The sequence below is a fragment of the Salmo salar genome, chromosome ssa27 (assembly GCF_905237065.1).
Source record: "Salmo salar chromosome ssa27, Ssal_v3.1, whole genome shotgun sequence".
Lineage (NCBI taxonomy): Eukaryota > Metazoa > Chordata > Actinopteri > Salmoniformes > Salmonidae > Salmo > Salmo salar.
In genome coordinates, this window is record NC_059468.1 from 34,593,018 (window position 1) to 34,605,622 (window position 12,605).

General features: G+C 43.3%; 1 protein-coding gene across 3 annotated transcripts in view; it reads right to left on the reverse strand.

The window, feature by feature from the left end:
• Positions 1–12,605, reverse strand: part of LOC106588997 (CUB and sushi domain-containing protein 3) — a 746,396-nt gene that overhangs the window by 280,314 nt on the left and 453,477 nt on the right. For all 3 annotated transcript variants that reach the window (XM_045709277.1, XM_014178612.2, XM_014178611.2), the window contains one exon: positions 7,099–7,281. In XM_045709277.1, the coding sequence (XP_045565233.1) occupies positions 7,099–7,281 (183 nt within the window). The remainder of the gene's footprint in view (positions 1–7,098; positions 7,282–12,605) is intronic.

Consider the following 12,605-nt stretch of genomic DNA (forward strand, 5'->3'; position numbering starts at 1 on the left):
AACCTCTACCAAGACACTACCATCTACCAAGACACTACCCTCTACCAATACACTACCCTCTACCAAGACACTACCATCTACCAAGACACTAACCTCTACCAAGACACTACCCTCTACCAAGACACTACCCTCTACCAAGAGAATAACCTCTACCAAGACACTACCATCTACCAAGACACTACCCTCTATCAAGACACTACCCTCTACCAATACACTACCATCTACCAATACACTACCATCAACCAAGACACTACCCTCTACCAAGACACTACCCTCTACCAATACACTACCCTCTACCAATACACTACCCTCTACCAAGACACTACCCTCTATCAAGACACTACCCTCTACCAATACACTACCATCTACCAATACACTACCATCTACCAAGACACTACCCTCTACCAAGACACTACCCTCTACCAATACACTACCCTCTACCAAGACACTACCATCTACCAATACACTACCCTCTACCAAGACACTACCCTCTACCAAGACACTACCCTCTACCAAGACACTGACATCTACCAAGACACTACCCTCTACCAATACACTACCCTCTACCAAGACACTAACCTTTACCAAGACACTACCCTCTACCAAGACACTACCCTCTACCAAGACACTACCCTCTACCAAGACACTAACCTCTACCAAGACACTAACCTCTACCAAGACACTACCCTCTACCAAGACACTACCCTCTACCAAGACACTACCCTCTACCAAGACACTAACCTCTAAAAATACACTAACCTCTACCAAGACACTACCCTCTACCAAGACACTAACCTCTACCAATACACTACCCTCTACCAAGACACTACCCTCTACCAAGACACTACCATCTACCAAGACACTAACCTCTACCAATACACTACCAAGACACTACCCTCTACCAAGACACTACCCGCTACCAATACACTACCCTCTACCAAGTCACTACCCTCTACCAATACACTACCCTCTACCAAGACACTACCTTCTACCAAGACACTACCCTCTACCAAGACACTACCCTCTACCAAGACACTTCCCTCTACCATGACACTACCCTCTACCAAGACACTACCAAGACACTATCCTCTACCAAGACACTACCCTCTACCAAGACACTACCCTCTACCAATACACTACCCTCTACCAAGACACTACCCTCTACCAAGACACTAACCTCTACCAAGACACTAAACTCTACCAAGACACTACCCTCTACCAAGACACTACATCTACCAAGACACTACCCTCTACCAAGACACTACCCTCTACCAAGACACTACCCTCTACCAATACACTACCCTCTACCAAGACACTACCCTCTACCAAGACACTAACATCTACCAAGACACTACCCTCTACCAATACACTACCATCTACCAAGACACTAACCTCTACCAAGACACTAACCTCTACCAATACACTACCATCTACCAAGACACTACCCTCAACCAATACACTACCAAGACACTACCCTCTACCAAGACACTAACCTCTACCAAGACACTACCCTCTACCAAGACACTAACCTCTAGCAAGACACTACCCTCTACCAAGACACTAACATCTACCAAGACACTACCCTCTACCAAGACACTACCAAGACACTACCCTCTACCAAGACACTACCCTCTACCAAGACACTACCCTCTACCAAGATACTACCCTCTACCAAGACACTACCCTCTACCAAGACACTACCCTCTACAGATGCACTACCCTCTACCAAGACACTAACCTCTAGCAAGACACTACCCTCTACCAATACACTACCCTCTACCAAGTCACTACCCTCTACCAAGACACTACCCTCTACCAAGACACTAACCTCTACCAAGACACTACCATCTACCAAGACACTACCCTCTACCAATACACTACCCTCTACCAAGACACTACCATCTACCAAGACACTAACCTCTACCAAGACACTACCCTCTACCAAGACACTACCCTCTACCAAGAGAATAACCTCTACCAAGACACTACCATCTACCAAGACACTACCCTCTACCAATACACTACCCTCTAACAAGACACTACCCTCTATCAAGACACTACCCTCTACCAATACACTACCATCTACCAATACACTACCATCAACCAAGACACTACCCTCTACCAAGACACTACCCTCTACCAATACACTACCCTCTACCAATACACTACCCTCTACCAAGACACTACCCTCTATCAAGACACTACCCTCTACCAATACACTACCATCTACCAATACACTACCATCTACCAAGACACTACCCTCTACCAAGACACTACCCTCTACCAATACACTACCCTCTACCAAGACACTACCATCTACCAATACACTACCCTCTACCAAGACACTACCCTCTACCAAGACACTACCCTCTACCAAGACACTGACATCTACCAAGACACTACCCTCTACCAATACACTACCCTCTACCAAGACACTAACCTTTACCAAGACACTACCCTCTACCAAGACACTACCCTCTACCAAGACACTACCCTCTACCAAGACACTAACCTCTACCAAGACACTAACCTCTACCAAGACACTACCCTCTACCAAGACACTACCCTCCACCAAGACACTACCCTCTACCAAGACACTAACCTCTAAAAATACACTAACCTCTACCAAGACACTACCCTCTACCAAGACACTAACCTCTACCAATACACTACCCTCTACCAAGACACTACCCTCTACCAAGACACTACCATCTACCAAGACACTAACCTCTACCAATACACTACCAAGACACTACCCTCTACCAAGACACTACCCGCTACCAATACACTACCCTCTACCAAGTCACTACCCTCTACCAATACACTACCCTCTACCAAGACACTACCTTCTACCAAGACACTACCCTCTACCAAGACACTACCCTCTACCAAGACACTACCCTCTACCAAGACACTTCCCTCTACCATGACACTACCCTCTACCAAGACACTACCAAGACACTATCCTCTACCAAGACACTACCCTCTACCAAGACACTACCCTCTACCAATACACTACCCTCTACCAAGACACTACCCTCTACCAAGACACTAACCTCTACCAAGACACTAAACTCTACCAAGACACTACCCTCTACCAAGACACTACATCTACCAAGACACTACCCTCTACCAAGACACTACCCTCTACCAAGACACTACCCTCTACCAATACACTACCCTCTACCAAGACACTACCCTCTACCAAGACACTAACATCTACCAAGACACTACCCTCTACCAATACACTACCATCTACCAAGACACTAACCTCTACCAAGACACTAACCTCTACCAATACACTACCATCTACCAAGACACTACCCTCTACCAATACACTACCAAGACACTACCCTCTACCAAGACACTAACCTCTACCAAGACACTACCCTCTACCAAGACACTAACCTCTAGCAAGACACTACCCTCTACCAAGACACTAACATCTACCAAGACACTACCCTCTACCAAGACACTACCAAGACACTACCCTCTACCAAGACACTACCCTCTACCAAGACACTACCCTCTACCAAGATACTACCCTCTACCAAGACACTACCCTCTACCAAGACACTACCCTCTACAGATGCACTACCCTCTACCAAGACACTAACATCTACCAAGACACTACCCTCTACCAATACACTACCCTCTACCAAGACACTAACATCTACCAAGACACTACCCTCTACCAAGACACTAACATCTACCAAGACACTACTTTCTACCAATACACTACCCTCTACCAAGACACTAACCTCTACCAAGACACTAACTTCTACCAATACACTACCCTCTACCAAGACACTAACCTCTACCAAGACACTAACCTCTACCAATACACTACCCTCTACCAAGACACTAACCTCTACCAAGACACTAACCTCTACCAAGACACTACCCTCTACCAATACACTACCCTCTACCAAGACACTACCCTCTACCAAGACACTACCCTCTACCAAGACACTACCCTCTACCAATACACTACCCTCTACCAATACACTACCCTATACCAAGACACTACTATCTACCAAGACACTACCCTCTACCAATACACTACCCTCTACCAATACACTACCAAGACACTACCCTCTACCAAAACACTAACCTCTACCAAGACACTACCCTCTACCAAGACACTACCCTCTACCAAGACACTAACCTCTAAAAATACACTAACCTCTACCAAGACACTACCCTCTACCAAGACACTAACCTCTACCAAAACACTACCCTCTACCAAGACACTACCCTCTACCAAGACACTACCATCTACCAAGACACTAACCTCTACCAAGACACTACCAAGACACTACCCTCTACCAAGACACTACCCTCTACCAATACACTACCCTCTACCAAGTCACTACCCTCTACCAAGACACTACCCTCTACCAAGACACTAACCTCTACCAAGACACTACCATCTACCAAGACACTACCCTCTACCAATACACTACCCTCTACTAAGACACTACCCTCTATTAAGAAACTACCCTCTACCAATACACTACCATCTACCAATACACTACCATCTACCAAGACACTACCCTCTACCAAGACACTACCCTCTACCAAGACACTAACATCTACCAAGACACTACCCTCTACCAATACACTACCCTCTACCAAGACACTAACCTTTACCAAGACACTACCCTCTACCAAGACACTACCCTCTACCAAGACACTACCCTCTACCAAGACACTACCCTCTACCAAGACACTAACCTCTACCAAGACACTACCCTCTACCAAGACACTACCCTCTACCAAGACACTAACCTCTACCAAGACACTACCCTCTACCAAGACACTACCCTCTACCAAGACACTAACCTCTAAAAATACACTAACCTCTACCAAGACACTACCCTCTACCAAGACACTAACCTCTACCAATACACTACCCTCTACCAAGACACTACCCTCTACCAAGACACTACCATCTACCAAGACACTAACCTCTACCAATACACTACCAAGACACTACCCTCTACCAAGAAACTACCCGCTACCAATACACTACCCTCTACCAAGTCACTACCCTCTACCAAGACACTACCCTCTACCAAGACACTAACCTCTACCAAGACACTACCATCTACCAAGACACTACCCTCTACCAATACACTACCCTCTACCAAGACACTACCTTCTACCAAGACACTACCCTCTACCAATACACTACCCTCTACCAAGACACTACCCTCTACCAAGACACTACCCTCTACCAAGACACTTCCCTCTACCATGACACTACCCTCTACCAAGACACTACCAAGACACTATCCTCTACCAAGACACTACCCTCTACCAAGACACTACCCTCTACTAATACACTACCCTCTACCAAGACACTACCCTCTACCAAGACACTAACCTCTACCAAGACACTACACTCTACCAAGACACTACCCTCTACCAAGACACTACCATCTACCAAGACACTACCCTCTACCAAGACACTACCTTCTACCAAGACACTACCCTCTACCAATACACTACCATCTACCAAGACACTACCATCTACCAAGACACTAACCTCTACCAAGACACCAGCAAGACACTACCAAGACACTACCCTCTACCAAGACACTACCAAGACACTACCATCTACCAAGACACTACCCTCTACCAAGACACTACCATCTACCAAGACACTAACCTCTACCAAGACACTACCCTCTACCAAGACACTACCCTCTACCAAGACACTACCCTCTACCAAGACACTACCCTCTATCAAGACACTAACCTCTACCAAGACACTACCATCTACCAAGACACTACCCTCTATCAAGACACTACCCTCTACCAAGACACTACCAAGACACTAACCTCTACCAAGACACTACCAAGACACTAACCTCTACCAAGACACTACCCTCTACCAAGACACTACCCTCTACCAAGACACTGCCCACTACCAACACACTACCCTCTACCAAGACACTACCCTCTATCAAGACACTGCCCACTTTATATTTGTAAATACAGTCCTATCTGACATAGCACATTCATTATCATGCTGTATGTTTTATTGTGTACATACAGTGCCTTCAGAAAGTATTCACACCCCTTCACTTTCTTCACATTTAGTTGTGTTACAGCCTGAATTGAACATGGATTAAATTGATATGTTGTGTCACTGGCCTACACACAATACCCCATAATGTCAAAGTGTAATTATGTTTTTATAAATGTTTACATTGTCGGACCATTCATCCCCCTGCCATCACCTCATGTTTGAGCATGATAATGCACGGCCCCATGTCGCAAGAATCTGTACACAACTCCTGTAAGCTGAAAATGTCCCAGTTCTTCCATGGCCTGCGTATTATTTAGGATGCTCTGGATCGACGTGTATGACAGCGTGTTCCAGTTCCCGCCAATATACAGCAACATCGCACAGCCATTGAAGAGGATTGGGACTACATTCCACAGGGCACAATCAACAGCATGATCAACTCTATGCAAAGGAGATGTGTCACGCTGCATGAGGCAAATGGTGGTCACACCAGATACTGACTGGTTTTCTGATCCACGCCCCTACCTTTTTATTTAAGGTATCTGTGACCAACAGATGCGTATCTTTATTCCCAGTCATGTGAAATCCATAGATTAGGGCCTTATGAAATAATTTCAATTGAATGATTTCCTTATATACGTTTTTATTTAACCTTTATTTAAATCGGCAAGTCAGTTAAGAACAAATTCTTATTTACAATGACGGCCTACACCAGCCAAACCCGGACGACGCTGGGCCAATTGTGTGACCGCCCTATGGGACTCCCAATCACGGCCGGTTGTGATACAGTCTTGATTCGAACCAGGGTGTCTGTAGTGACGTCTCTAGCACTGAGATGTAGTGCCTTAGACCGCTGCACCACTCAGGAGCCCAAATATGAACTGCAACTCAGTAAAATCTTTGATTTTGTTCCATGTTGCATTTGTATTTTTGTTCAGTTTAGTATAGAGCCCATAAGGCTCTGGTAAAAAGTAGTGCCAATTGGGATTCAGACACATTTTGATGAAACAATAAGACTAACAATCCCAGACAATAGATGTGATGTAGATGTTCATACTCACAAATGCACATGGGGATGTTGGCCGACCACTGGTTGTTATTCTGGCATGCTATGGTCCTCTCCCCGATGAGCTCAAACCCAAACTGACACTCGAAGCGCAGGATGCCCCCATTCAGGAAGCTGTCACCTTCCCTTATTCCATAGAGGGGCGTACCAGGGTCCCCACAACTCTCCTTGTCGATCTCTGTAAGCATACGACAGTTGACAGTATAGTTTGTTTTATTGAATGGGTAAATGTGTCTTGTGTCCGTTTGCCATCAAACAATCCTAGCATCATGCTTTCCAGTTCAAGTAATGGATCCAATTCACACCATGAGGTTTTTACAGTACAGTAGTAACAAAGGGGTTGGAACAATAATCAGGCCATATTCAGAACAAACCCAGATTAGTTCAGGCAACAATTACAAGGAGTTAATGATCATCCTCTCACCCATTCAGACAGAAAATACTTTGTTGTCCTCAGAGTAGAATAGTACAGTTATACGGCTTTAATTGATATTTTCTGTTTCCATGTTTGAGAAGGCGAACAAGGGAGATGAAAGGAGAGATCTTTGTAATCCCTACCACACTAAGGAAACAGGTGAATCCTCCCTAACACTGGACCTGCGTCTATTCACACAAGCATGACAAAGCATGCAGAGCCTCTCTCTCCCTGAATGCACCAGCACAGCAGACGGGAAGCCACAAATACACATAACCACCCCACACACACACACCTCACACATCCTGGGTCACCACAGCCAGATAACACCCCAGATTGGCATGGTTGGTTCCCTCAGAGTATGTGGGTGTGGGGAGGAGCTGTAATGCATCTTCTCAGACGTTCTCAGAGTTGAACCCTGGCGCTGTCTCCGAGAGCATTCTCAAACGGTAAGGGAACAAAAAAGTCCTCTAAATGATATTCAAGGCAGGATTAATGTTGGGTTGGATCATGTTAGCGGCTCGTGGGAGTGAGGGGAGGTTTATTTCAGCCGTGGTGTAATGGAAGTCTTTGCAATGCTTGATATATTGCATTAATTTCAATCATGACACCCTCTTTATGGGAATCACAATACCTACTGCCCTGACTGCCTGGGCTGTTCAATCTGTAGGATTGAGGAAGGGAGGGAAAGTGGGAGGGAGGGAGGGCTGGCGAAGGTTAGAGCATATTAACTGCTCTGTGTTTTACAACATCAGAAAAGACAGAGAACAAATTGCTTTGGAGCAGCGCACATCGCATCTGAATAATGCCTGGCGACAGAATGTTGAAAACTAAGGTTAGCTTTGTCTGTGGGGAGATGGTCAATTGTTATATCATACCTGGAGTGGGTATATGTGTTCATAAGCACAACGCTTACTGTTGACCCCTCGACCTAGGTCTTTTGTCCAGGGTTTCTATTACTGTATGTTTCCAGAAACTGCCAAGTGAATTTAAAAAACACCAAACAGCAATCACCGCCAGTCAACAATACTGGCAATCACTGCCGGTCAACAATACTGTCAATCACTGCCGGTCAACAATACTGGCAATCACTGCCGGTCAACAATACTGGCAATCACTGCCGGTCAACAATACTGGCAATCACTGCCGGTCAACAATACTGGCAATCACTGCCGGTCAACAATACTGGCAATCACTGCCGGTCAACAATACTGGCAATCACTGCCGGTCAACAATACTGGCAATCACTGACGGTCAACAATACTGGCAATCACTGCCGGTCAACAATACTGGCAATCACTGCCGGTCAACAATACTGGCAATCACTGACGGTCAACAATACTGGCAATCACTGACGGTCAACAATACTGGCAATCACTGACGTTCAATAATACTGGCAATCACATAATCCCAACTCATACGAAGTAGGAACCACATTGTAGATGCAAATGAGGGACAAACATGACATTGTAAGCCTACTCCTCATGTATACTAATTTCAATACTACTTGTGAGATTTACTTTTCATAAATCTTGGCTAAGAATGTCTCATTAAGCTAGATTTAGCCGTCCCTGAGAATTACAGTCCAATCAGAATGACACATATGAAGTTTATTCAAAGGCAGAGAAAACTAGAGAAAATGCAATCTCAAAGATGAGTCACTAACATAGATTCAAACGACAGCAAGGAGCCAGAGTAGTATAAGCCTCAGTAAACTTAGTAAACTATTCTAATGATCTGAGATTTTCAATTCTTAGTAATATGCTACAATGAGTCCTGCTGAGTAAAACTGATCTGGTACTGGTACTTCCTGCATATAGCTCCACATTGATCTGGTACTGGTACTTCCTGTATATAGCTCCACATTGATCTGGTACTGGTACTTCCTGCATATAGCTCCACATTGATCTGGTACTGGTACTTCCTGTATACAGCTCCACATTGATCTGGTACTGGTACTTCCTGTATATAGCTCCACAGTGATCTAGTACTGGTACTTCCTGTATATAGCTCCACATTGATCTGGTACTGGTACTTCCTGTATATAGCTCCACAATGATCTGGTACTGGTACTTCCTGTATATACCTCCATTCTTGTGTATTTTATTCCTGGTTTTACTATTTTTCTTATTATTGTTATTTTTGAACTCTACATCGTTGGGAAGGATTCGTAAGCAAGCATTTCACGGTTAAGTCTACACCTTTATAATCGGCGCCTGTGACAAATAAAATGTGATTGAATGATTGATTGATTAATTGATTGAAATTTAAACAACTTATTAAGGGATATCAATAATATTAGCACTTTAAAAATGATTCAAAATATATGAATACATTGTATTATGTACCATCGGAAGTATTTCTATAAATTGTAAATGATTGTGTAGACTTCAAATGAAACTACAAGGAAATGTATAGTTGGATGACTCACGCCTACAGGAACTATACAACATTTTCCTTGAGGTGCACTTATAATCCAAAACATCTAAAGTTTTATGTGGAAAAAAGTATTTGTGAAAACTGGTAGTTAATTACCAGTAGTTAATCTGTTCATTACATCAAACCTAGTGAAGGCATTTCCTCAATAAATATAGTGACTGAACATTAGAATTGATGATCATTAATTAGTAATGCCTGTTGTGTCTGTTATGTACTTATATTTGCTTCCCGAGAATAAGACTGTCTGTTCTTAATTTTCCATATAGTCAATGTTCCACTCTCCCAACCCTCCAAACGATGGGTTACAATGGCATATCCACACTAGTAAACTTGGCTGCAGTATCCACAGTGTTGTTATGTAGAAAACGTTGGAATTGGAGAACATCAACGTGACCATTATAATGTGAAACAATCTTCAAACTTTTGTTGAAGATGATTTGTCCTCCAAGGCTCCATAAAAACACATTAACATCTCATCAATAGAACACGATCCAACCAGATATCTCATTTGAGCTCATAAAATACATATTACGTTTGTGAACTAATTAGAGGCCCACATATTCCAGTTATAACCCATGTTTTTTTTTGGTTTTTTTTTAAAACCTGTTAGGGCTAGGGGGCAGTATTGACACGGCTGGATAAAAAACATACCCGATTTAATCTGGTTACCACTCCTACCCAGTAACTAGAATATGCATATACTTATTACATATGGATAGAAAACACCCTAAATTTTCTAAAACTGTTTGAATGGTGTCTGTGAGTATAACAGAACTCAAATGGCAGGTCAAAACCTGAGAGATTCCTTTACAGGAAGTGGCCTGTCTGACCATTTCTTGAACTTCTTTTCCATCTCTATCATTTACTAAGGATCTCTGCTCTAACGTGACACTTCCCACGTCGTCCATAGGCGCTCAGAGCCCGGGAAAAAACAGAATGTCGTCATTCCAGCCCCAGGCTGAAACACATTATCGCCTTTCTCAAGTGGCCGATCAAGGGACACGGGCTTATGCGCGTGACCCCGACCGCCCCCGCCTTTGGGATTTTTTCCTCTGTTTGCCGAAAAGGAGATTCCCTGTCGGAATATTATCGCTTTTCTACGAGAAAAGTGTCGTAAAAATTGATTTTAAACAGCGGTTGACATGCTTCGAAGTACGGTAATGGAATATTTAGAATTTTATTGTCACGAATTGCGCCATGCGCGTGACACTTCTTTACTATTTCGGATAGTGTCTGGAACGCACAGACAAAACGCCGCTATTCGGATATAACGATGGATTATTTTGGACCAAACCAAGATTTGTTATTGAAGTAGCAGTCCTGGGTGTGTATTCTGACGAAGAAAACAAAAGGTAATCAAACTTTTATAATAGTAAATATGATTATGGTGAGTGCTAAACTTGCCGGGTGTCTAAATAGCGAGCCCGTGAAGCCTGGGCTATGTACTTAGAATATTGCAAAATGTGCTTTCACCAAAAAGCTATTTTAAAATCGGACATATCGAGTGCATAGAGGAGTTCTGTATCTATAATTCTTAAAATAATTGTTATGCTTTTTGTGAACGTTTATCGTGAGTAATTTAGTAAAATGTTAGCGAATTCCCCGGAAGTTTGCTAGTTCTGAACGTCACATGCTAATGTAAAAAGCTGGGTTTTGATATAAATATGAACTTGATTGAACAAAACATGCATGTATTGTATAACATAATGTCCTAGGGTTGTCATCTGATGAAGATCATCAAAGGTGAGTGCTGCATTTAGCTGTCTTCTGGGTTTTGGTGACATTATATGCTGGCTTGAAAAATGGGTGTCTGATTATTTCTGGCTTGGTACTCTGCTGACATAATCTAATGTTTTGCTTTCGTTGTAAAGCCTTTTTGAAATCGGACAGTGTGGTTAGATTAACGAGAGTCTTGTCTTTAAATGGCTGTAAAATAGTCATATGTTTGAGAAATTGAAGTAATAGGATTTTTAAGGTTTTGAAAATCGCGCCACAGGCTGGCAGTGGCTGTTACGTAGGTGGGACGAATTCGTCCCGCCTAGCCTAGAGAGGTTAAATCTGAGGTCGTAACCTCCAGCTCTTCTCAGCTTGGTGCTGTGAAAGGAGACGTAAATCAATCAGTGTGTGTGTACTGTATGTGTGTATATACAGTGTGTGTGTGTGTGTGTGTGTGTGTGTGTGTGTACGTGTGTGTGTGTATTGTGTGTCCCCCAATATATGGCTGTGTTTGTTGCATCTTACACTGCTCTAAGAACTCCACAAGTCCTCCAATAATTTTCAATCTATCAATGCAGCTTTTCCAATCTCATTGTGGATATATTAATTTTCCCTGGCTCATCTAACTGTCCTTTATACATTTCTTTTGATGTCTGTTCCCCCCAAATAAGCACACACTTCTTATTCAAAATGGTAAATACATGATTAAGGATGAATCACTCTAATGTGGTACAGTACCTCACAGGGTGGGTCTCAAATGACACCCTATTCCCTATGTATCGCCTTTTGACCAGAGCCCTATGGGTAATAAGTAAAGTAGTGCACTTTATAGGGAACAGGGTAGCATTTGGGATGCAGCCACAGTCTTTCTAGAAATATTAAACCTGTATTATTGTTCACAGTCTTAATTTTTCATCTGGCTTCATGGAATG